The following is a 25,666-nucleotide window of genomic DNA, read 5'->3' as shown; positions in this document are numbered from 1 at the left end:
TGTGCGTGTGTGTGTGCGCGCACATGCGTACAAATGCACATGGGGAGTTTATGTACTTGGCAGTCTCTAGGAGCCTAACTGTGAATGAGTGAGTTGGGTGAATAAATGAACACCACAAGCTCCAGGGGGCTGTTAGCTCCAGGGAGGCCGGGTGTGGTGACCCAGAGGGCTGTCCTCTCATGGAGGAATGTGGGGGTGCAGGGGAGGGAGGGGCTCACAGCCTAGCAGGTGGGCTCACCGGGTAGCAGGGGCGACCTCGTCCTCTGGTCTGGCCGCAGTTGGGGAATTGAGTCTTTTTGCCTGCAAAGCTTTCTCTTCCTCCTCATTCATGCCACTGAAGAAATGGTATGAAACGATTCTGGCAAATTCTTCTCAAACTTCAGTCTCATTCTTGGCATTGGCAGTCAGAAACAGGAAGAGACTTGTCTTGTAACAGCTTTTGAGGGGATCCATACACATTCGTCAGAAGAAAGATAGATTTTTGCCAGGCATGGTGGCTCACACCTGTAATCCTAGCACTTGGGGAGGTTGAGGTAGGCACATGACCTTAGACCAGCCTGGGCAACATGGTGAAACGCTGTCTCTACAAAAATTAGCTGGGCATGGTGGCATGCGCCTGTAGTCCCAGCCACTCTGGAGGCTGAGGTGGGAGGATCACTTGAGCCCAGGCAGTCGAGGCTGCAACGAGCTGAGATCATACTGCTGCACTCCAGTCTGGGTGACAGAGCGAGACCCTGTCTGAAAAAAAGAAAAGAAAAGAAAAATGTTAAAGTGAATAAAAAAGATAACACGAAAGTTAAGCAAAGGCAGAATGAGTTGTCATCTCGGTCAGCTCACTTGGGTTGCACAGGCTGGTGGCGCGGTTCATTTGGGCACTTGGCAAAGCCAGTATGTCATGGGCAGGATGACCCGTTTTCCAGCTGAGCATGTGTGCATCCTAACAGCCTATCCCCTGCTCCTGTTCAGCCTCCGCAGCATTCCTGGTGTCCCTCTATGTAAAGGATGTCTGGCTAGGGCCCCAGCGGCCGGATACTCTCTTAACCCACATCCGGATGGTGTGTGAGGCCACAGACGATGCCCTGAGCAGTGAAGTGGAGGCCATCGTCGTGCTGTGCAAGGACATTGCCAGTGCAGCCTTGGATGCTTGACCCCTGCCAGCCGGCGCCTTACGCCCTGATGACCAGAGCCTCGAGCACGGCACCAGCTTCTAGAAGTTTTGTTGAGTCAAGGGTTTCCAGAGAAGGCACAGGAAGGACTTTATTGAACTGGCCAGTAAATTATAAACTCGTTCCTGTGTGAGTTGCAGGGAGGGAATGTGGGGACTTCCAGGCCATGAGGCCCCTCCAGTGCCTTGTCAGGCCAGCCGTTCCTCTCTAGGGGCTTGGAGCTCATCCACCGGAAATAGTTCAAGTTGAGGCAGCACTTCTGAATGCTGAAGAGATTCATGCATGTTAAAGCTGAACTGTCTTAAGGTGTCAGATATTTTTTGATGAAAATGAAGAGAGATGTTTACGGTTTATTTTTCAGCCAGGCGCTGTGGCTTACACCTGTTATCCCAGCACTTTGGGAGGCCAAGGCGGGTGGTCCACCTGAGATTAGGAGTTCCAGACCAGCCTCGCCAACTTGGTGAAACCTTGTCTCTACTGAAAATACAAAAATTAGCCAGGCCTAGTGGTGCATGCCTATAATCCCAGCTACTGGGGAGGCTGAGGTAGGAGAATCGCTTGAACCTAGGAGGTAAGAGGCTGCAGTGAGCCGAGATCGCACCACTGCACTCCAGCCTGGGTGACAGAGCAAGACTCCATCTCAAAAAAATAAATAAAATAAAACTTATTTTTCTATAAAAAGTCACAACAAAGTTTAGTTTGACTTTTTGAGTAAGTTAATTTCTGCCAGTGGTTGTTAATTATTTTATTAAATAAAAGGATGTCACACTGAATCCGTAAAGTGTAAAAGTAATTTGACCTCTGCTTTGAGAAGACAGCCTGTAATTTTTAAAGCTATACTTCAAAGTGGGGGTTTTGAATTTTATAACTGCTTTAATAAATGTCTATTTTTGTAAGGTTTTTGTGTTTTCCTTTAATTGATGTTAAGGGGCTATTTTTGTTCCACAAATGTTCTGCGTTTATTTTAAAGGTCAGAATTTTACTGTTAATGATCATATATTAGTTGGTATTGCAGCTGACAAAAATCATGAAATTTTGTGTTTTTCAGTTAAAATTTCTGTCTGTTCCTTTCTAACTCTCGCGCAGCTGGGGCTCAGGGTCTATTCTGCAGCCTAGGATGCGGTGCTTTTGTTTGCCATATAGCATACAGAGTGCTGGCTGTATTTGCTCGGTTTTGTCTGAAACAGTTACACTTTTCCACCAGGGTTCTTGACAATAGTTTCTGTTTTAGGTGACTTAAAAATGTTTTTTTGATACGGAGTCTCACTCTATTGCCCAGGCTGGAGTGCAGTGGTGCGATCTTGGCTCACTGCAACCTCTGCCTCCCAGGTTCAAACGATTCTCCTGCCTCAGCCTCCAGAGTAGCTGGGATTACAGGCACCTGCCACCATGCCTAGCTAATTTCTGTGTTTTTAGTAAAGACAAGGTTTCACTAGATTGGCCAGGCTGGTCTCAAACTTCTGACCTCAGATGATCCACTCGCCTTGGCCTCCCAAAGTGCTGGGATAACCGGCGTGAGCCATCGCGCCCAGCTGGTGACTTAAAGTTTTAACCAAAGCATGAGTAATGCTTATCAGCATACAGCCCCTTCCCCACAAATAGGGCTCATTGTCTGCAAAGCAAGGGTCAGTTGCCTCCCCTGTCCCCTTTCCTACCCAAATAAACCTTACAACACTATTCTTTGAGACTATCCTGAAGTTGAAATTCCACACTTAGGTCCGAGCCGGACTCAGGCAAGCACTGCTCCAGCGAAGCCTTCTCTCCTGGTTCCCTTTTATCTTTACCCACCTCTCCGTGGCCTATGGGGACTCCTTTAGTCACAGGGACCTCTGCTCATTTATCCAGAGGGCATTGGCCTGAAAAACATTGTCTGGGGAATATCCCTGAACCCCATGCCTCTGGGGTCACAGAGAGGGGCAGCGAGCAGGCTGGGTGGATTTCACAGCTTCATCCCCAGCTCCAGGCCCGAGCTGCCTCCCAGGTTCTTAGAACCCAGCAAGTCAAATACATGCAACCTCAGGCGGCGACCAGGACTCTGAAGCCGAGTCCCAGCTCAGTCAAGTGAGGACCGGTTTTCAGCAGCTCACCCTCGTTTCCGCGTCTCTGGAGCTCATCAGTCCTGCTTTTCTGTTCTCCCTTCCAAATCCACTGCCCTGACCTTGTTGGTGTATTTTCCAGTCACTTAGTGTGGAGGAAGGGAATCTCCCCCCATGGAGAATAGATTGTACATGGTCTTCACCTGACTTGAAATAGAAAATGCTAAATTATAAATATTGTAAATGGTATGGTTAAAAAAAAAAAAAAGGAGGGGGGGAACAGTTATTTTAAAATAAAGCCCACCAACTCCCTCCCTGCCTTAAAGCTGTAGGGGACACGTGAGTTTTCTGGGATTTGCAATGTGATGCTGTCTCCTCTCCAGGGCCAAGGCTGCTGGGCACTAGAAGACTAGATCTTTCAGGGACCCCACAGAGTCACATCCAGAAGGAAACCCTTGCTGCCAGCTTCCAAGGCTCTTCATGTTCTGTGACAGCATTTGGGCATAGGCCCTGCCTACCAGGTCTGGCTGCTGACAGCGATTGGCTGCCTGCCCTCCAGGGGAGACAACTTCCTCGGGCTCTGTCTTTGAAAGCTATGGGGAGGCTGAAGCTGCGACTCAGGTCCCCCGACTACAGCAAGCTGACCTGGCGGGGCAGGTGCCATCACATCTGGGAGCCAGAGGGTGTCGGTGGAGGTTGGATGGGAACCTACCCAGCATCTTGACAAAGGTCCAGATGGAGCAGGTGAACTCAGGGCTGATAACACATTGCACAGTAATGGTAAAGTGACATGGTAAAGATTAGTAAGCAAACAGCCTTTCCTCTTGATTTGCATATATTTTATTTTCTTATTCCCTAAACAAACATAAGCCATAAACAAGCAGGCTAAGTATGCTCAATAAAATCAGCAACACCTGGGATGATCTCTGCGCTCGAGGGGCCACTGCAGTCTTTGTCAAAGGCATAGGATGCCCCTGCTCCAGTTGCACTTGACCTAGGTGCCCTTTCTGCTACATGCAAACAGCCTCCAAGAACGAAGATGTATGTATCCAGGTTGGTTTGATTTCACCAGTTCTCGCAGCTATGGCCCTGATTCACTGACATCAGTTCTGCAATTGAGAGTTCCTGTCTCCAGGGGGAGGCTTGCTGGGCTTGCTCCTGACGAGAGGAGCCCCATCGAGGGTCATTTCCCAGAGGAGAGTGGGGTGCGTCTGGAAGACCCCTGGGGGCAAGGTGGAGGAGCTCTCCTGTCTTAGCGGCTGGTCAGAGCCAGTTCTGCTCCCTGGCTCCACTGAGTGCACCAGAGCCTGTGAGGTCCCCTGGGGTTCCCTGCGGTAGCGGCACGGCAGGCACTTCGGGATGCAGAGGTGAAGGTTGAGGCTGTGACTCCAGGGGCATGTTTGGTGGTGCTTGGGGCTGTTCCTGTGAACAGAGCAGAGTGGGAGGCAGGCGTCAAAATTGCTGCAGAACAGCCCATACCGCAGGGCTGGGGGTTTTCCTGCTATACCTGCCATCGGTCCAGACCCCATAGAGAAGGCCACACAGGCAAATTCCTGAGAAGGGTGAGCCAGCTCACAAAGGTGCCATTCTAGAGAAATCTCAGAAGAGAGAAAGTGCTTTGTTGGGAACTAGGCCTCAGGTCTTTCGCTGGAGGCCACTTCTTTCTATATTCATTTAGGATCAGGCGGGGGCGCAGGCTGACCTCCCATCCAGCCCTGTATCTGAGTGTAGCTCATTTTATATCCATACCCCAAGGCAACTTGTATCTTGGTGATATGATCTGGCTGTGTCCCCACATAAATCTCACCTTGAATTGTAATAATCCCCAGGTGTCGTGGGAGGTACCCAGTGGAAGGTAATGAAATCATGGGGCAGGTTTTTCCCTTGCTGTTCTCGTGATAGTGAATAAGTCTCGTGAGATCTGGCGGTTTTAGAAAGGGGAGTTTCTCTGCACACGCCCTCTTGCCTGCCACCATGTAAGACATGGCTTTGCTCTTCTTTGCCTTCTGCCATGATTGTGAGGCCTCTCCAGCCTTGTGAAACTGTAAGTCCATTAACCCTCTTTCTGTTATAAATTACCCAGCCTCGGGTATGTCTTTATTAGCAGCTGAGAACAGACTAATACACTTGGCTAGAAATGTGTCCTCCCTGGGTGGATTCTCCTGCTGGGGAGGTGCCGGGGCAGTGGACATGGCTGCCTGGAGTGAGCCCCTGCCATCAATTCCCAGCTGCCTTCAATGTCATCCATAAAATAGGACAATACTGCCTCACAGATATCCTCAGGATGAAATAAGATGCTGTATAAAATGACTTTAAATGCGGTTACAGTGCTGATATGAATGAAAAGTACCAGGTGATGAGCCCGCTGGGCAGAGGTCCTCTTTTCAGATGGCCTCCTTCATTCCCTTCCTCATGGGAAGGTCAGCTCCTCAGGAAGTGACTCCTAAATCTTGCTAAGGATCCACTTTGCTGCCCTGCGCATTCCGGGTCTGTTACTAAGTACCTTGAGAGCATTTTCTTTAGTAAGCACTGTGGTCAGGATACCCAGTGTCATCAATTTGCCCCTGTGAATAGCTCAGAAGGCCTGTATCCCTCCCGTGGGAACTGGGCATGGAGAGGGCAGCCCCTGGGCTTCCTGGACCAGACTGGGGAACTTGGCACCAGGAGGATTACTGACGATCCTTGCACACTTCCTGGCACAGGGCGGCTGCAGGTCACCTCACAAGAGTAGAAAAGAAAGATGACATCACCCAATTATCCCTCAGATGTGTCTCGGGTGTAAAAATGTGTTTAAAATGGGCTGGGCATGGTGGCTTACGCCTGTAATCGTAACACTTTGGGAGGCCGAGGCAGGTGGATCGCGAGGTCAAGAGGTCGAGATCATCCTGGCCAACATGGTGAAACCCCGTCTCTACTAAAAATACAAAAATTAGCCAGGCATTTGGCATACGCCTGTAGTCCCAGCTACTTGGGAGGCTGAGGCGGAAGAATCGCTTGAACCCAGGAGGTGGAGGTTGCAGTGAGCCAAGACTGTGCCACTGCACTCCAGCCTGGCGATAGAGCAAGACTCCGTCTAAAAAAAAAAGAGGCCGGGCGCGGTGGCTCACGCCTGTAATCCCAGCACTTTGGGAGGCCGAGGCGGGTGGATCATGAGGTCAAGAGATCAAGACCATCTTGGTCAACATGGTGAGACCCTGTCTCTACTAAAGATACAAAAAATTAGCTGGGCATGGTGGCGGGTGCCTGTAATCCCAGCTACTCGGGAGGCTGAGGCAGGAGAATTGCCTGAACCCAGGAGGCGGAGGTTGCGGTGAGCCGAGATCGAGCCATTGCACTCCAGCCTGGGTCACGAGCGAAACTCCGTCTAAAAAAAAAAAGCGAGAGTGAGAATGAATTTATTTATTGTTCTAAAGCTACCTTCCATATGTGACCAAAGGTGAGCAGAAATGGCCTGGCAAGTGTAGCCCTGGTGGGTGACACAGGTGGGGGCGGGGAGGAGAATCAGAGGCCCCTTTGAGGTGAAACTGGGCTGTGGTGTGGTTGTCCCCACAAAAACTCATGTGGTTGCCTGGTCCTCAGTGTGGCAATACTGGGAGGTGGGGCCTTTAAGAGGTAGTGAGTTCATTCCAATGGATGAATCTCTTTTTCTCTAGACTGAATTAGGTAAGTTCTTTTTGCAAAACGAGGCCCTCACCAGAAGCTGAGCAGGTGTTGGTGCCATGCTTCCTAGACTTCTAAGCCTTCAGAACCATGAGCTAAATATGCCTCTTTTGTTTATAAATCACCTAGTCTCAGGTATTCTGTTACAGCAACAGGGAACACTAAGGCACTGTGAATGCTCGTGTCCACGGCTCCTCATAGGACCTGGTGTGGGACTCATTGGCTCAGGGCTTCAAGGCCCCTCAGCTCTTCCTCAGAGTTCGGCTCATGTTTCTGCTGACCAGCTTCCCACACTTAGGGTTTCAGTCCCCAAGACTTCTGTCTGTAATGGCTGTAATGGTCCACAGTGGCACCCAGCCCCAGTCCTCCTGGACTACTCAGGGCAGCCTCACAACCACCAGGTTTGTCTCTCAGCTTCTAGATTCCAAATTCCAAAGACAAGAATCGGACTGGCCCCAGCCCTTTTGTGGGGCACACATTGCCAAGGGCATGGGGCAGCCACTGGACAGGCCCTCTTTGGGTCAGCAATGGCAAGATATAGGGTCCCTCTTAAGAACAGTCATTAGGAGAGCAGCAGCTGTGGGGGCCCTTTAGCCTAGAAGGGAACATTGGAGGTGGCAGCCAATCCTCTAACAGGAATTAACAGAAAACAAGCTAGGTTCCAATCAGTGCTTAGAGCCCTGGATTTCACCTCCAATTTAGTGGCACACAGCAGGCCTCTGATAACAGATAATGACCGGAGGTGCTTAAGGTAAGGATCGTTCTTTCTTTTTCTTTTGAGACAGTTTTGCTCTTCTTGCTCAGACTGGAGTGCAGTGGCGCAATCCCTGTTCACTGCAACCTCTGCCTCCTGGGTTCAAGGGATTCTCCTGTCTCAGCCTGTCGAGTAGCTGGGATTACAGGCGTGCACCACCACACCTGGCTAACTTTTTTGATATTTTTAGTAGAGATGGGTTTTCGCCATGTTGGCCAGGCTGTTCTTAAACTCCTGACCGGTGATCCGCCCACCTTGGCCTCCCAAAGTGCTAGGATTACAGGTGTGAGCCACCACGCCTGGCCAAAGGTGAGGCTCTGATGTTTCTGACGAGCTGGCCAGCAGGACTCAAAGCCCAGGTTGTCATGCTGGCTTCATCTTCTTGAACAGCTGTACTGAGATATATTTTCATTTCATGAAGTTGACTCACTTAAAGAGTATAATTCAGTGATCTTTAGCACATCCACAGAGTTGTGCAACCATCACCATTATCTAATTTTAGAACATTTTTTTGGAGACAGGGTCTTGCGGTATCACCCAGGCTAGAGTGCAGTGGTGTGATCACAGCTCTCTGCAGCCTTGACCTGCTAGGCTGTAGCAATCCTCCCGCCTTAGCCTCCCGAGTAACTGGGACCACAGGTGCGCACCGCCATGCCCAGCTAATTTTAAATATATGTTTGTGGAGACAGGATCTCAAACTCCTGGGATCAAGTGATCCTCCTGCCTTGGCTTTCCAAGGTGCTGGGATTACAGGTGTGAGCCACTGTGCCTGACTTAATTTAAGGACTTTTTTTTCAGATGGAGTCTCACTCTATTGCCCAGACTGGAGCACAGTGGCACAACCTTGGCTCACTGCAACCTCCGCCTCCCAGGTTCCAGCGACTCTTCTGCCTCAGCCTCCTGAGTAGCTAGGATTACAAGTGTGTGCCACCACACCTGGCTAATTTTTGTATTTTTAGTAGAGATGGGGTTTCACCAAGTTGGCTAGGCTGGTCTTGAACTCCTGGCCTCAAGTGATCCACCCACCTCAGCCTCCCAAAGTGCTGGGATTATAGGCATGAGCCACCATGCTCAGCTTAATTTTAGAACATTTTTATCATCCCCAAAAGAAACCCATCCGTAGTCATTTCCCATTCCCTGTTCTCCCCACCACTTTAGGCAGCTGATAATCTGCTTTCTCTCTCTGGATCTGCCTGCTCTGGATGTTTTGTGTGAATGGAGTTCTGTCCGTAAGGGACCTAACAGTCCATAATGGCAACCAACCCTAGTCGTCCTCCTGGACCACCCTGTGTCTGTCTTCTTTCACTTAGCATGATGGTTTTTTTTTTGTTTTCGTTTTTGTTTTGAGACGGAGTTTCGCTCTTGTTACCCAGGCTGGAGTGCAATGGCGCGATCTCGGCTCACCGCAACCTCCGCCTCCTGGGTTCAGGCAATTCTCCTGCCTCAGCCTCCTGAGTAGCTGGGATTACAGGCACGCGCCACCATGCCCAGCTAATTTTTTGTATTTTTAATAGAGACAGGGTTTCACCACGTTGACCAGGATGGTCTCGATCTCTTGACCTCATGATCCGCCCGCCTCGGCCTCCCAAAGTGCTGAGATTACAGGCATGAGCCACTGCGCCCGGCCACTTAGCATGATGTTTTTGAGGTTCATCCATGTTGTAGCACGGATCAGAACTCTGTCCCTTTTCATTGCTGAATACTATGCCGTTGTAGGGACAGAGGTTGAGCATCCCAAATCCAAAAATCTGAAACTTACTGAGTACTGACATGACACTCAAAGGAAATGCTCGCTGGAATATTTCGGATGTTTGGATTTGAGATGTTGAGCTAGTAGGTATAATGCAAATATTTTTAAATCCCAAATCTGAAACACTTCTGGTCTCCAGCATTTTGGATGAGGGATACTCGACCTGCACCGTTAACTCACTGGACAGCATCTGAGTTACCCACAGACCCACACCCCTTCTTACTCACTTCGTCTGCGGGAAGCCCGACCAGGACATGTAGAGCAGAATGAGGAAGAGGAGCATCACGAAAGCAGCCAGGCTCACCCAGAGTGCGATGACGATGGAATCTGCGGGAGGAGGAGACGCATCTCAGTGTCAGTTTGACGTTGACGTCAGGCAACACCGAGGATTAGTACGGAGCCCTGGGTATTGTGGAACGAGGGCCCTGAGTGTTTGGTTGTCCTCCAGCCTCTCAGCTGTTACCATGGGGAAGATCTTCCATTAACAATAACTTTGGGAAAGAACAGCGAAGCCAGGAAGTGTTTTATTCTCAAGGCAGCTGGCCACGGGGTCTGTTTAGGGTGATTGTCTGTTAAGAGGAAACAGTGAATGGAATTATGTGCCCGCCACCCCCATGCATCTGCTCACCGGGCTCCTAGTGCTGCTCAGAGGAACAGTCCTGAAGGATGGGAGGGAGAGGAGAGGGCTGTGGGCGGCTCCACGTATCAGGAGGGACTTCTGGGCCCCCGGAGGGATGCAGTGCCTCCCAGGGGCCGTTGGTGGAACAGCTTCAGAGACCCCAAGAGTTGGATGCTTTGAGGAGGATGTGCACTGGGCTGCAGTGCTCAGGTGGAGAGGCCCTTTCCACTCTACAGGAGTTAGGCTAGGTCTGCTCAGGCTTGGATCAGTGAGGTAGAAATAGTGAGTCTCTCCTGGGCAGAAAGTCTCATCTCAGGGGCTGTGGCAAAAAGGAAAAAGCACTCTTGCCACCTCCTGATGGCTATATTTGTGGCCTGAGGCTGGAGAGGGAACAGGAAACCAGGAAACACACTTAGCCTCTCTGGGACCTGGGTAGAACCTGGCAGGCCAGGAGGGGACCTGCCCCTTCTCCAGGCTCCAGTTCCAGAATGTTCGGCAAGTTGCTATGGAGCTACTTTCCAGTCCGACAGTTTTTCTTGGTGGTAGTCTACGGCGGTGGGCAAAGGACATACAGCTCATAATTAGGGTCTGCAAGTGTCTTATCCCAGGCCAACTGCGTGATGCCAAGATGCTCCAAGCTGGGTTATTCTAGACACCTACGTGTGCGGCCAAAAGGGATTACTAGAGGATGATAGTTTAAGGAGAATTCATTGAGCCCCTTCTGTGAGGGTCTGTTCAGGATTCAGAAGGGGCTAAACCAGCACATCAGAAATTGCTTACTCCCCCATTCACATGCAGTCTTCCACCCCCAGCCTCCTCCTCTTCTGAACTTTTGCAGTGCTTCCAGCACTAATACTGTGAGCAAATGAATGAGAGAATGTGCAAACCACTGAAAGAATGAATAGAGTGAGAGTAATCTACGTACAGGCGGAGGTGGAGGCTCTAGGGTGAACAGTGGTATTTGAGTAAAGGGGGTCAACTCTGCCCTCTACCACCCCTGACAGATAGAAGGAAAAACTGAGGACTCCTAAGAGTTGATCTTGAACCCTAAAATTTAACATTAAAAACAAGATGTAGTGAGCTGGGCACAGTGGCCCATGCCTTTAATCCCAACTCTGAGAGGCCAAGGTGGAAGGATTACTTTGAGTCCAGAAGTTTGAGACCAGCCTGGGCAACATAGCAAAACCCCCATCTCTACCAAAAAAAAAAGTTAAAATTACCTGGGCATGGTGATGTGTGCCCGCAGTCCTAACCACTCATGAGGCTGGGGCTGGAAGATCACTTGAGGCCAGGAGTTCAAGGCTGAAGTGAGCTATGATCATGCCACTGCACTCCACCCTGGGCCACAGAGTGAGACGCTGTCTCAAAAATCAAAGTCAAAGGCTGGGCGCAGTGGATCACGCCTATAATCTCAGTACTTTGGGAGGCTGAGGTGGGCGGATCACCTGAAGTCAGGAGTTCGAGACCAGCCTGACTAACATAGAGAAACCCCTTCTCTATTAAAAAAAAAAAAAAGAAAAAAACAGAAACAAAAAATCCAAAACAGGGTACAATGTAAAGGCACAGTACTCGCAAAAGAATCATGAGCATGCAGTGCCTTATACTCATCAGCAACTTGGCATTTACACTCCATGGGGGCTGGGACAGCAAAGCCCCCCAGGCTGGCTCTCTTATCTTTCCTCATTGTCTCCAAGCTGAGAAACTCATGCAGTCCCCTAGAGCAGTGGACTTTTTAAAGGCACCTCTGGATTCCTGGGGAAAGGGAAATGAGGTTGGACTGTCTGTCCTAAGCTTAAGGATTTTTTTTTTTTGAGATAGAGTCTTGCTCTGTCACCCAGTCTGGAGTACGCTGGTGCAATCTCGGCTCACTGCAACCTCTGCCTCCCGGGTTCAAGCAATTCTCCTGCCTCAGCCTCCCAAGTAGCTGGGATTACAGGCACCCGCCATCACGCCCAGCTAATTTTTGTATTTTTAGTAGAGATGGGGTTTCAGCATGTTAGCCAGGCTAGTCTCAATCTCCTGACACCATGATCCACCCGCCTCAGCCTCCCAAAGTGCTGGGATTACAGGTGTGAGTCACGGCGTCCGGCCAGCTGAAGGGCTTTTGAAAGAAGCCTCTGACTCTCTTAGCCTTCCTTGCCCACCCCCTGTTCATTGTTCTACTCTCCCCAAGAGTCACAATCTATTTGACAACCCTCACAGTGTAAAAGTACACATGCTTTCTGAAAATGTGATTGGAAGTTTTATTCTGTAGGGTTTCTGCAGACATTAACGCTCTTTTTCCTTCATAAAAACAGTGCAGGGTTTGAGGTCTTACAGCACCTAAGTCAGTTCTACCAGGGATCTAAGGGAACAGCTTCAAACTCTGTGCCTAAGAGGCCTCTTCTCCCAGACTGACACTTGTCTGAGTCCTTGTCGTCATCCTTAGATACTGAGCAAGAAATAAGGTGACAGGTTTCACAGAGCACAGTGTCTTCAGACAAGTGGGGTCTAAGTTTTGTCAGACCAAAAGGCAATCCTCAGCCGCTAGTCATTTTCTGGACTAAAATCGCTTTCATCATGTTCGGTTGAAAAAAACAGGTAAGAGAATACGGTTCTTTTTCCTCTTTCTAAAGATTCACTCGAGTGCTTGGAGAGAATATTTCGCTCCAAGGACAAGAGGTGTGACTCTCCAGTGTTGGAAATGTTGAGACATCCTGGTCTGGTTTTCCCAACAGGGAGCCCCAGGCTGGGTTGACAGTGAAACTGATCCAGCCATAGAAACTCCACCTCCTCTCCTCTCCTCCCTTCTCCTCCCTGCCAGTTCTTTCTTCTCTTCCTTCCCTCTCCCCTCTCTTCCCTCCTTCTTTTCTTTCCTTCCCCTCTTGTTCCATACTGGCAGAATGAGGGGAATGAGTCATCAGCAGCGGAGTGACAAGGAATGGTTCTGGACGACATGGCCAGGCTGCACTTCATCTTGGGGGATTCTCGTCCTAACTTGGAGTTAACAAATTCATCCACTCTGCGGGCTTCCTGCTTAGAATAGGCACTTCTGTTTTGTTAGATAAACGGTTTTAGCATTTCTCCATTCTTCATTGTACTAATGTTTGGGTTCCAGAGTTCTAGTAGAAAATCAAGATGTGGCTGGGTGTTGCTGCCTCATGTCTGTAATCCCAGCACTTTGGGAGGTCAAGACAAGAGGATAATTTGTGTTCAGGAGTTTGAGACCAGCCTGGTCAACCCAGGAGGTTGAGGCTGTAATAAGCCAAGATCGCACCACTGCACTCCATCCTGGGTGACAGAGTGAGACTTAGTCTCAAAAAAATAAAAAATAAAAAGGTTTTTTCCTTATTAGGGAATAATAATGTTAAGAACCCAGGATCTGGAGGTGGGTGTTTCCTGGCTGATCTCTAAATCTTCTCATTTGTAAGCTGAGGACATTAGTTCCTATATAATAGGTACTACTTGTATGGAATTATAGATGTTAGGAGAATTAAAATATGTATATGTAGTGCACATGGCATCATTTCTTGTTCCATGTTTATGAAATGATTTATAAACAGAACTAAAACTGTTTCTGTTCAGAGGATTTGTGGCAAGTAATACCTTTGCATCCTTCAAGCTCACCGAAATATCAGATAGAAGTACAGGGAATTATGGGGTGAGGTGGCTCATGCCTGTAATCTCAGCACTTTGGGAGGCCAAGGCGGGTGGATCACTGAGGTCAGGAGTGGGAGACCGGCCTGGCCAACATGGTGAAACCCTATCTCTGCTAAAAATACCAAACAAAAAAACAAATTAGGCATGGTGGCTCATGCCTATAATCCCAGCTACTCAGGAGGCTGAAGCAGGAGAATCACTTGAACTTGGGAGGCAGAGGTTGCAGTGAGCCGAGATTGAGCCACTGCACTCCAGCTTGGATGACAAAGTGAGACTCCATCTCAAAAAAAAGGAATTGTGGCATAGGTTACTAGTTGTCAACAAGGTCAGCCCTTGTGTGCTTCCGTCGTAATAGAAACTTGCTCGTATCCGAACACATGGCCGCCTGGGTTAAAGACTCCATTTTTTTGCCTCCTTTTCTGAGAACCATGTGACAAGGTTCTGACCAATGAGATATGAGTGGAGCCCTCACAGGACAGCTTGCAGGAGCCTCCCTCCAGGGATTGCTAGATTTCTAGCACTGTGTGTCCTTATCCCCTTACTCCATGTTGCTGCCTGAACATGGATGTGGTACAGCATGGCTTGCAACGTGAGGGTGACGGTGGCCATATCCCGGGGATGGCAGAGCAATGAGCTGGAAGAATGCGAGTTCCTAAGGACTCCATGGAGCCGCCTCCCTGTAGACTGAGAGAAACTAACTTCTGTTTCATCCGGTACTCTGTTAGTTAACCAATTTTTACCAAGTCAGCAAAGAAACTGACATTCTCAGTAAATGTACCAGAACTTAAAATTCCAAGTAAAAGGTGACCTTCAAAATAATCATCCTCTCTCTACCATGGAATCATATAATTCTCACTAAAACACATGAATTGATCAAACACTTATAGGATTCTTCTTTTGGAATTACCTTCAAGGACTCACACATAGACAGAATTCTGCTACGTTGTGAGATTATTTCATTTATGACATCCAGATGGTATCAATCAGCTTACCCATTTCATTCACCTCACTTGTTTCTGGGTGAATCATAACTATTTCCAAAAAGAAAATTCATCCTCAAAAGATATACACACAACAGATGTTTCAAAGAATGTGTCCTGGCCACCCAACAATGTCAGTTCAAGAAGTTATTGAGCAACAGCAGAATCATTTAAGCGTAGTCCCTCCCCCTGGGGGCCACCTTGATGGAAATTCATTCAGATGTACACATTCTGGTACCGTTGTTTAAAAATTACTTTCACTACTTGTGTCGTGCCCATGGGACTGATCAACTGCGGAAGAATTTGAAGTTTCAGTTAAAGTTTAGGCCTGAAATTGATTGCTCTGAATGAGAGAAAAAGAGTTATGTGGAGTTGTTTTGTTCAATCTGTAGTTTGAATTTTCTACATTTGTACAGAGAAATTGATTGGTGATGTCTCTTTGTTCTCTTGCTTCCAATGTTCAGAGAAGCAGATGACAGTCCATCCTATTGAAGCAGCATGTCCGCAGAGGTCAGTGTGAACTGTGACCAGTTCTTCCTAACCCAGAACTAAAGGGAAGAAGATATGTTGACCTGAGAGGTAAATAATCAAGCATTAAACCAGGCACTACTCGAGGGAAATCAGCCCATCCTGCTCTCTGAAAGGGAGAATTAGGCTGGTGTCTGGAGACTCACTATGTTAGAATAATCTGTATTGCTTCTGTAAGATTGGTTTTCTTCTAAGCGTAGCCTCAGAAAAGGGCACAGATGAAGATCAAACATGTAATGAGGCAATTCAGGCAGGGCCTCAGGAAACAGATTTGCTTTTTCCACCTTGACGACAGACTGTTGTGATTCTTAACTTTGCCTTGGAACAGTCAGAGGCCCTGTCTGAAAATCACAAGGGCAAAATCCCTGTCAAGTGCCTGCAACAAAATCACACCAGACTTTGAGCAGTCCCTGGGAAAGGGCAGCCCAGTCTTCAAATCAGCACCGACTGCTCCATATACAAATATATATAAATCCCAGCCAGGCGCGGTGGCTCAAGCCTGTAATCCCAGCACTTTGGGGGGCCGAGGCGGGTGGATCATGAGGTCAAGAGATCGAGACCATCCTGGTCAACATGGTGAAACCCTGTCTCTACTAAAAACACAAAAAATTAGCTGGGCATGGTGGTGTGTGCCTGTAATCCCAGCTACTCAGGAGGCTGAGGCAGGAGAATTGCCTGAACCCAGGAGGCGGAGGTTGCTGTGAGCCGAGATTGCACCATTGCTCTCCAGCCTGGGTAACAAGAGCGAAACTCCATCTCAAAAAAAAAAAAAAAAAAAAATATATATATATATATATATATATATATATATATAAATCCCTAGATGTTTCCAAATATCTGCCCAAACATGATGGGAAATATTCCAGCATATTAGTCTGTTTTCACATTACTGTAAAGAAATACCTGAGACCGGGTTATTTATATAGAAAAGAGATTTCACTGGCTCCTGGTTCTGCAGGCTATACAGGAAGCACGGCAGCTTCTGCTTCTGGGGAGGCCTCAGGAAACTTACAATCATGGCGGAAGGCAGAGGGGGAGCCATGACTTTATATGGCCAGAGCAAGAGAAAGAAAGAGGAGGTATCACAGACTTTTAAACTACCAGATTTCATAACTCACTGTCATGAGAACAGCATCGAGGGAATGGTGCTAACCCATTGATGAGAACTCTGTCCCCACATCCAGTCACCCACTGCCATGCCCCACCTCTAGCACTGGGGATTACAATTCAACATGACATTTGGTGGGGACACAGATCCAAATCCTATCAGAGCATAAACACAAAAATCTTAAAATCCATCCTGCTTGTTAGGTTAATGCATGAGCCATGGGTGTTCTTTGTATTTTGATTTCTCCTCTACTTAGAACAAGAGTTGAACCCAGGCTGTCCTCACACATTTCAGCCATCTGCCCAAATGGCGTTCTAGTGAAAACGTGTGTGTATGTGTGTGTGTGTGTAGATAGATGGAGTCTCACTCTGTTGCCAAGCTGGAGTGCAGTGGCATGATCTCGGCTCACTGCAACCACTGCCTCCCAGGTTCAAGTGATTCTCCTGCCTCAGCCTCCTGAGTAGCTGGGATTACAGGCACCTGCCACCGGAGTTTTGCCCTGTTGGCCACGCTGGTTTTCAAACACCTGACCTCAAGTGATCCGCCCCTCTGGGCCTCCCGAAGTGCTAGGATTACAGGTCTGAGCCTCTGCGCCCAGCCTATTGAAAACACCTGAGCCAGAGCTGTGCCTTTTTACTCCCATCTCAAAGCATCCCTGGGCTCTGGGATCCACCCTCAGCTTCTTCCTGCTTTTGGTGTGTATTACTGCAGAGAAGGTTTGCAGAACTGGGGTGTGATGTTTTTCTGATTTGTTTGACTGGGGAGGAGACCCAGGCTCCAAAGAACTGACCAGCTAAGAAAAGTTGAATTCATCAGCAAGGAAGTCAGCAAAGGTAAGTCACCTGCTTTCTGCGGTATGACCGCTATCTGCCCTCACCTGACGCATGCTCACCTCACCCCATGCCTGAAGCCAGAGAACAGCATCCCTGAGACTACCTGACACAGATTTTTGCTCTAGCCTATTTTAGACATTTTTTTAATCTGAATTCAAATACTGAGAACAAAAGTACACGTAAAAGTTTCGCTTAACACACAACAGTGGAAGAAGTTTTACTCTCCCCAAGGCCATTGTTTACCACAGCAAAATCCTGGAAGCATCTGTATGTTCAAAGATACAAATTTCTGTAATGCCATGCAAAATTTTTGTGAAGGAATATTTAATGACATGAAAAAACAAAATATGAGGTCACTATGAACAGAGTACGAAACACAGTGCAGTGAGATCCTATTATATATGATGATATATTAATACCTATATATTAATAATAATATATTAGTATCATGTATATATTACTTTATATATTAACTAATAAAATATTAATAGTAGACACTCTCTGGCTGCTTTAGCTGAAATCCAATCCAAAGGTGCTGTTATAGTCAGAATGTTGTGTCCCCCAAAATTCATATGTTGAATCTTTAATTCCCACTGTGACAATATTTGGAGGCAGGGCCCTCATCTGATGAAATTTAGATGACATCATAATAGTGGCACTCCCATGATGGGATTAGTGTCCTTCTAAGAAGAGGACAAGACACAGGATTCATTTGTGCCCCCCTCCCCCCCGTGCCCCCTGAGGAAAGGCCACCAGAAGACACAGCAAGAAGGTGGCCATCTGCAAGCCAGGAAGGGAGACCTCGCCAGACACTGAATCTGCTGTCATCTTGACCTAGGACTTCCAGTCTCTGGAACTGTGTGAAAATAAAGTTCTGTTGTTTAAACCACCCATCTATGGTATTTTGTTACATTGGCTTGATCAGACTAAGGCAGGTGGCAACTACTTAAAGTTTGATTTTTGTGATGCTTGGCTCTGAAGAATTTTTTTTAGAGGTGACAGACGAGACAGTGTGTGGAGTCTCCCACAACTCTCACTCTAAAAGAGGGTGGGAGGCTGCATTAGTCCATTCTTGCACTGCTATAATTACCCTAAGGCTGGGTAATTTATGAAGAAAAGAAGTTTAACTGGCTCACAGTTCTGCAGGCTGTACAGGAAGCATGGCTGAGGAGTCCTCAGGAAACTTGTAGTCATGGCAGAAGGCGAAGGGGAAGCAGACACGTCTTCACGTGGCCAGAGCAAGAGGGAGCCATGGGAGGCATCACACATGTTTAAACCACCAGATCTCACGAGCAGTAACTCACTATCACAAGAACAGCATCAAAGGGGAACTCTGCCCCCATGATCCAATCACCTCCCACCAGACACCACCCCCAACACTGGGGATTGCAATTTGACATGAGATTTGAGTGGGAACACAGACCTAAACCATATCAGAGGCTTTTCCCCTGCCCTTGAGTCAGGCTAGAGTCTGGCATGTGCTCCAGAAAATCTCCAGAGCAAAAGGCTTAGCAGTTGGTGGCAGCAGGGTAGAGGGGGGTGCTGCCATCCTGGTGTCAGAGAGAAAGCTGTGTGTAGTGTAAGAAACATTAGAGGGTCTTGAGGGAGGGTGGGCTCAGAGCTGATGGTGGAGTGACTCCAGGTGGGGTTTGTCTGAGAACAGAGAGAGGAGCTGGCAGAGCAAATAAAGGAAAAACATCCATTCTGTCATGCTGGGGAAATGGGAAGCTCTAACCTTGAATGGAATTCAAGGATGGTTTGTTTTTAAACATTTTAAAAACGTATTTCATGGGACTGGACATTTGCTTTGGTAACTAAAGTAACTGCAACATTTCTTCAAATTTAAGAGAGAGTGGTGAAGCTGTGAGGCATGGATAGAGCCAGTGCCACTAATTAGGTTTGCAGGCAGTTGACAGAAAAACTAAAGCAGCCTTCTGAGTGCACTTGATACATCTTGCTCTTTCAGAGTATTGGTTCCATACATTTATGCAGATTCATGAGAAAAAGGACTGGAAGGATATTGTAGCAGCCTGGGCCTAATCAGGAGATAGAAGCCATAGAGTAGGTTAAACAGGGAAGTTTAAGATGAAGAACTATTAAAGATGATAAAAGAGTAACTGTAAGGCATAAAGGAATTCCAGACCTCATAAGGTTCCCTAGGGCTAAAGGAGAGTGCCCACATCCATTAGTTGTTAGGGCTGCTATAACAAGGTACCACAAACTGAGTGGTTTAAACAACAGAAAGCTCTGTCCTCAAGATTCTGAAGGTTGGAAGGCCAAGATCAAGGTGTCAGCAGGGTTGCTTTCTTCTGAGACTTTTCTCCTTGACTTATAAATGTCCATCTTCTCTGTTTCTTCTTCCCTCTGTGTGCATGTTTCTTAATCTCTTCTAATCAGGACATCAGTCAGATTGGATCACAGCCTACCCTTATAACCTCTGTAAAGGTCCTATCACCAAATAGAGTCACATTCTGAGGGACTGAGGGTTGAGGCTTTTAGGAATTTTGGCCCTTTGACCATGCCCTGGCCAGTGACTGGTTCAAGAAAAGGCAAACTTGGAAAGGGTTCAGATCTTTTTGGAGAGAGTGTGGTTTGGCCACCAGATCAGAGAGACTTCCTGGGCTGGCCTGGAGCTGATGGACCAACAATGGACGACCCTTCAAAGTGCCGGTGGGAGCAAGTCGGGGGCTGGCCAGGAGGCAATGAGTGCTCCCCAGATCACAGGTGAATTGAACCATGGGGTGGTTTTCAGGGTGCACAGGACTCTGATTTCCCTGTGGAAATGGCTGTCAAGAGGTTATTTCCCCACTGAGGCTGCAAGATGTCAGAGGAACCATGCCCTGGCCAGTGACTGGAGCCAGTTCCACCAGATGTCCTCATATGGACCTCACTGCTGACCCCCCACCCAACCCTCCTGTCATGCCCCAGATCCCTCTCCTGAGACAGCTGACACTGTGCTCACTTCCAAGGAGGAGTTCTGAATGGAACCCCATGGTTTATCTCAGAGCATATTTTGAAGGGTGTGTTCAGAGCTGAAAGGCAATTATTCATAATGGACACAGACATCCATCTTGAAAGTTAACAATCTGTGCAAGAGCTGCCTGTTTCACATCGTTGGTTCATTCATTTAACAAAAAGTTACTGTCTGCCTAATATGTGTCGGGCACAGTTGAGTAGCGGGATCCAGGTTCCTATTCCCCGGTTCATATATTCTGATAAGAGTCTGCCCCCTAATCATGACAATGCCCTGGGAACAGCCCTGGAGGCATTGGAACCTGGACTTCAAGCGGCTGCTCTGCAAATATTTAGCTGGGCACCGTCAAGCAAGTCACTTGGCTTCTCTGGGCCTGGTGCTCCGTCTGCTTCCATACAGAGACATATCTAAGACACCGTGGGTTACTCACTCACTCACTTAAGTTGGCCTCCGCTTCCCAGACTGCCCACTGCGAAGGGCGGGATTCTTTTCAACTTTATATTTCCATCCCCAGCACATCACACATAGTTTCAGCTGTCACCCGCCACCCTTACATTTTTTGCCACTGGGATATTTTTAGCAAGCAAATTGGCTTTTGTTTTTTCCCCTACTTACAATGTTAAATGACCTGCACAGCTGGCAGGAAGTCCTCTGAGGCTGGCCTGTGAGAATCTGGCCCCTATGTGGCCTGTAGCTCCTAACTTGACCACTTTTCCCAAAAACTTCCTCCCACAACTCTCACACTGTAAAAGAGGGTGGGAGGCTGCATTAGTCTGTTCTTGCGCTGCTGTAAGTACCCATGTCATCCTGGTCCAGGAAGCCTCTCTGCATACATGAGTGTAACTGTTCTCTACCTGGATGAGCCCTTTGTCTATCAGGCAAATTCCTGTAGATCCTACAGGCTCAGTTTCTCTGTATCTTCCCTAGGAAACGTTCCGTATTAGTCCGTTTTCACGCTGCTGATAAGGACATATTCGAGACTGCGTAATTGATAAAGAAAAAGAGGTTTAATGGACTCACAGTTCCTTCACGTGGCTGGGGAGGCCTCACAATCATGGCGGAAGGTGAAAGGCATGTCTTACATGATGGCAGACAAGACAGAATGAGAGCCAAGTGAAAGGGGGAACCCTTCATCAAACCATCAGATCTCATGAGGCTTATTCACTACCGTGAGAACAGTATGGGGAAAACCGCCCCCACGATTCAATTAGCTGGCACTGGGTCCTTCCCACAACACGTAGAAACTATGGGAGTATAATTCAAGGTGAGATTTGGGTGGGGACACAGCCAAACCATATCACCTTCCTTCACTTGCTGGGACCTGCCCCTCCTCAGACCTCTTAACTTCTCCCTAAGGATCTCCCTCAGTGTGCTTCACAAGCACCATTTGCAAAGCTGCAGCATAATACCACTAATCGAAAAATAGTTTATTTATTTATATTATTATTATTATTAAGATGTAGTTTTACTCTAGTTGCCCAGACTGGAGTGCAATGGCGCGATCTCAGCTCACTGCAACCTCACTGCCTCCCAGTTCAAGGGATTCTCCTGCTTCAGCTCCAGAGCAGCTGGGATTACATGCACATATTTTTAGTAGAGGCAGAGTTTCTTCATGTTGGCCGGGCTGGTCTCGAACTCTTGATGTCAGGTGATCTGCCTGCTTTGGCCTCCCAATTACAGGAGTGAGCCACAGCACCCAGCCTCAAATATATATATAATTTTTATTTTTTTGAGATGGAGTGTTGCTTCTGTTGCCCAGGCCGGAGTGCAGTTGCACCATCTCAGCTCACAGCAACCTCTGCCTCCTGGGTTCAAGCGATTCTCCTGCTTCAGCCTCCCAAGTAACTGGGATTACAGGCAGCCCCCATCACACCCAGCTAATTTTTGTATTTTTAGTAGAGATGAGCTTCCTCCACGTTGGTCAGGCTGGTCTCAAACTCCCGACCTCAGGTGATCTGCCTGCCTCAGCCTCCCAAAGTGCTGGGATTACAGGTGTGAGCCACTGCGACTGCCAAAATATATTATTTAAGATAGATTTCCTGATAGAGTTTAATTTGCCTGGGTCTCCAATAAGCTGGGTAATTTCCTCAAATTACAGATTTCATGGTTTTCATTGTCTGTATGAAGGTTTGGGAGAGAGTAATTATGTCTCTCCCCTAAGATATGTAACTTGAATAACTTTTTTTTTTTTTTTTTTTTTTGAGATGGAGTCTCTCTCTGTTGCCCAGGCTGGGATGCAGCGGCACGACCTTATCTCACTGCAACCTCTGTCTCCCAGGTTCAAGTGATTCTCGTGCCTCAGCCTCCTGAGTAGATGAAACTACAGGTGTCTGCCACCATGCCTGGCTAATTTTTGTATTTGTAGGAGAGACGAAATTTTGCCATGATGCCCAGATTGGCCTCCAACTCCTGAGCTCAGGCAATCCACCCGCCTTGGCCTCCCAAAGTGATAGGATTATAGGTGTGAGCCACCTCACCTGGCCTAATTTTTGTTAATTTAAGAAAGACTTTTCTGAGCGCAAGCTGGCATTTTTGTCCAGGCGGATATGTAGCCTGCAGTTCTGAACCTCTGGCCGTATGCACCAGTAGGCTTTCATTTCAGCCCTGCCGCTTTCTCCCTGGATGTCTTCTTATCGTGAGTTGTGCAGTATGTGGAAAAATCTGCATTTCATTTCATGATTATCTGCCTCACATCAGAAAATACACACCAAACCTATTGTCCCCCCAAAAGCTACAGCACAGTTCTGGGGACATAGCACATGCCCAGCAAACACAGATGGGTGCCTACGTTTGACTTCTAGAAGTTATAAATGACACTGGAACAGGTCTACCTAAGAAGACATTCTAGACGGCTGTCCCCAAGCGTTCTAGTATACCTGGGCTTTGGCTCACTTTATTAAATAGTAGCATCTAGTTTTGAGCTGATGTGTAACTTTCTTTCTTTTTTTTGAGATGGAGTCTCGCTCTATCACCAGGCTGGAGTGCAATGGTGCGATCTCAGCTCACTGCAACTTCCGTTTTCTGGTTTCAAGTGATTCTCCTGCCTCAGCCTCCTGAGTAGCTGGGACTACAGGCAGCACCACCATGTCTAGCTAATTTTTTTTGTATTTTTAGTAGAGACGGGGTTCACCATGTTGGCCAGGATGGTCTCAATCTCTTGACCTAATGATCTGCCCGCCTTGGCCTCCCAAAGTGCTGGGATTACAGGTGTGAGCCACTGCGCCAGGCTGTAACTATCTTTCTTTCATGTGAAAATCATCCAATTCCTTCAAATGACTGCATTTACTTTTTTTTTTTCATTTTATTTTATTTTATTTTTGAGACGGGTCTGGGTGTGTTGCCCAGGCTGGAGTGCAGTGGCATGATCTCAACTCACTGCAACCTCCACCTCCTGGGTTCAAGCAATTCTCCAGCCTCAGCCTCCCAAGTAGCTGGGATTACAGGCGTGTGTCAACACACCCGGTTAATTTTTGTGTTTTTAGTGAGACCCTAATTTTAAGGATTCACCACGATGGCCAGGCTGGTCTCGAACTCCTGACCTCAAGTGATCCACCCACCTCAGCCTTCCCAAAGTGCTGGGATTACAGGCATGAGCCACTGCGCCCAGCCTGCCTTTATTTTTTTCTGTGTGTGTGTGTGTGTGTGTGTGTGTGTGTGTGCAGATGGGATCTCACTATGTTGCCCAGGCCGGCCTCGAACTCCTGGTCTCAAGCCATCCTCCCTCCTAGGCCTCCCAAGTTTCTGGGATTACAGGCATGAGCCACTGCAGCCAACCCTGTATTTACTGTTTGACAGACAGTATGTGATTATAGTGAGTTAAATAGCCAAGAAACCCAAGACTTCTTACGGACTCGGTAGCGCATGGGTTACCAGGGCTGAGACCCAACCTGCCAGGGTTTTGCTTTTGTTTTGCTTTCATCTCACTTACTCATCTCATTTGTTATTGTGATCAAGCAGCTGGACTCCTCAGAGAAGAGTGTCCACATAGTGCCGTGTTAGCCAAGAGATAAGGAATCCAAGGGCAGATGAGCAAAGAGAAGCAAACTCGTGCTGGTTTGTCCTTGCTGCGACCATGAAGGTTAAACGTATGTTGGCATTTTAATAAAAATCATTAAATCCTGCATCTTAGGGATGGAGAGAATAACTCTCCCAAATCGAAATACAGACCATGGAAAAGGCAAATCTTTGATTTGAGGAAACTCGCTCAGCTTATAGGAGGCCCAAACATATTAAACAAGAAATCTGTCCTTAAGAAAATATTCTGGCCAGGCACAGTGGCTTACACCAGCACTTTGGGAAGCCAAAATGGCGGGATCACTTGAGGCCAGGAGTTCCAGACTAGCCTGGGCAACATAACATGACGCTATACAAAATACGCAAAATTAGCCAGGCATGGTGGCACGTGCCTGCAGCCCCAGTTACTTGGGAGGCTAAGGTAGGAGGATCACTTGAGCCAGGGAAGTTGACGCTGCAGTGAGCTATGGTCACGCCACTGCACTTCAGCCTAGGCAACAGAGCTAGACCCTATCTCAAAAATAAAATTAAATAAATGTAACATAATATATAATATTAAACCATAAAAAATAAGTGTTCTGTTTCCAAAGTGTCTTTGTGACTTAGCAGGTTTAATTTCAGACTTAGAGAAGTTAACAGATACAGTTCCTCTCCCAGCTCCATTCATTTATATCTACGAGTGAACTGGCCACATTGCTGCCTCCCTGTGATGTCTACTGGAGTTAATAAGTAAATGCAGAGAAAGCCGGGAGTGCCCAGTCATTTGGGCCGGCCGCAGCCTCTGTCTGGCTGGCTCCTTTAGTTCAGACTTACATTTGTGAGCTTGCAGCTTCTTCTCGTCCACGGGAATGAGGTCCAGATAGTCCAGGTAGTATTCATAGCTATAGTATGGGGCAGAGGCATTTGTCCCATTGACCATGTCTGTGGCACTGGACAGTCAGTGTCCGGGCCAGCAGCCTCGCCTCTGGAGCCAGGCGCCAAGCCCCTGGGAGGAGATTGCCTCACTGATGTCGGTAGGAATCGTCCAAGTGTGTCTGTGGGTCTCCAGACTCAAGGCCTGCCCACTTATCAGAGCTGTTTGGCTGGAAGGTCAGGGGGGTGTGCCTCACATCTCCAGCATGCAGCAGAGTCTCCTGTCCTGCCCCTTCTTGATAAAACTCCAAGGCAAACAGAGCAGAGAGGCGAGAGAACAGCTATCCAGGGCGGCTCTGGGATGCCTCTCTGCGTAAGGACAGGGAGCCAGGCAGGAAATAGATGCCCAGGGCCTCTTAGAAGATGCCCAATAGGGCTAGAAAGACAATTGCTTTTTGCCTTAAATACTTGAAAAATTAAAAAACAAAACAAATAAAATGCAAGCCCAGCGGTGCCCTTGACTTACATTTCAGCAATTTTTGGTGCTATTGAGCAACCACCAAACTTCTGGCTTAGATTCAATATCTTAAGGCAGAAACGGAGTGATGTCAGTCCTGAACTTGTAAACCTCTGGCATGTCCTCACAGCCAGTTAATTAAAACCAGAAGAGAGCCCCCGCCCCAACAACACGCACCTCTCCGCTTTTATCCAAGCCCCCAAGAACCAGCCAGCGGGCTGCATTTCTTCAGACTC

General features: G+C 47.8%; 2 protein-coding genes across 10 annotated transcripts in view; one reads left to right on the top strand and one right to left on the bottom strand.

Annotated features, from left to right (window-relative positions):
* Window positions 1-2,066, top strand: part of URB1 (URB1 ribosome biogenesis factor) — a 77,525-nt gene extending 75,459 nt beyond the window's left edge. For all 6 annotated transcript variants that reach the window (XR_013530556.1, XM_035283317.3, XM_035283316.3 and 3 more), the window contains one exon: window positions 967-2,066. Coding sequence is in view for 5 of the 6 variants with exons in the window: in XM_035283317.3 (XP_035139208.3) it covers window positions 967-1,148 (182 nt within the window). In the remaining variant the exon portion in view is untranslated. The remainder of the gene's footprint in view (window positions 1-966) is intronic.
* MRAP (melanocortin 2 receptor accessory protein) lies at window positions 1,355-25,666 on the bottom strand. 4 transcript variants are annotated; one of them, XM_008986568.5, is made up of 3 exons: window positions 24,875-25,099; window positions 9,594-9,693; window positions 1,355-1,457 (listed from the first exon to the last, which is right to left on the bottom strand). In XM_008986568.5, the coding sequence occupies exons 1-3, from the start codon at window positions 24,978-24,980 to the stop codon at window positions 1,355-1,357; spliced, it is 309 nt and encodes a 102-aa protein (XP_008984816.1). In that variant the 5' UTR covers window positions 24,981-25,099. The 4 variants fall into 4 exon arrangements, with proteins under 4 accessions (XP_008984816.1, XP_008984814.1, XP_002761413.1 ...); XM_008986566.5 differs by lacking the exons at window positions 1,355-1,457; window positions 24,875-25,099 and adding exons at window positions 4,027-4,624; window positions 25,608-25,666; XM_002761367.7 differs by lacking the exon at window positions 1,355-1,457 and adding an exon at window positions 4,027-4,624.

This window comes from Callithrix jacchus, chromosome 21 (genome assembly GCF_049354715.1).
Source record: "Callithrix jacchus isolate 240 chromosome 21, calJac240_pri, whole genome shotgun sequence".
In the NCBI taxonomy this organism is placed as follows: Eukaryota; Metazoa; Chordata; class Mammalia; order Primates; family Cebidae; genus Callithrix; species Callithrix jacchus.
Note: the sequence above shows the minus strand (reverse complement) of the source record. Positions and strands in the feature narration are given on the sequence as shown.

Bases quoted from the DNA above. Each gene is read 5' to 3' on its own strand.
- MRAP (XM_002761367.7), bottom strand. From the start codon at position 24,980: ATGGTCAATGGGACAAATGCCTCTGCCCCATACTATAGCTATGAATAC. The intron at 9,694-24,874 runs GTAAGTCTGAAC...CTCCTCCCGCAG, and splicing joins GAAGCTGCAAGCTCACAAAT to ATTCCATCGTCATCGCACTC. The intron at 4,625-9,593 runs GTGAGTAAGAAG...CTCTGTTCACAG, and splicing joins TCGGGCTTCCCGCAGACGAA to GAACAGCCCCAAGCACCACC.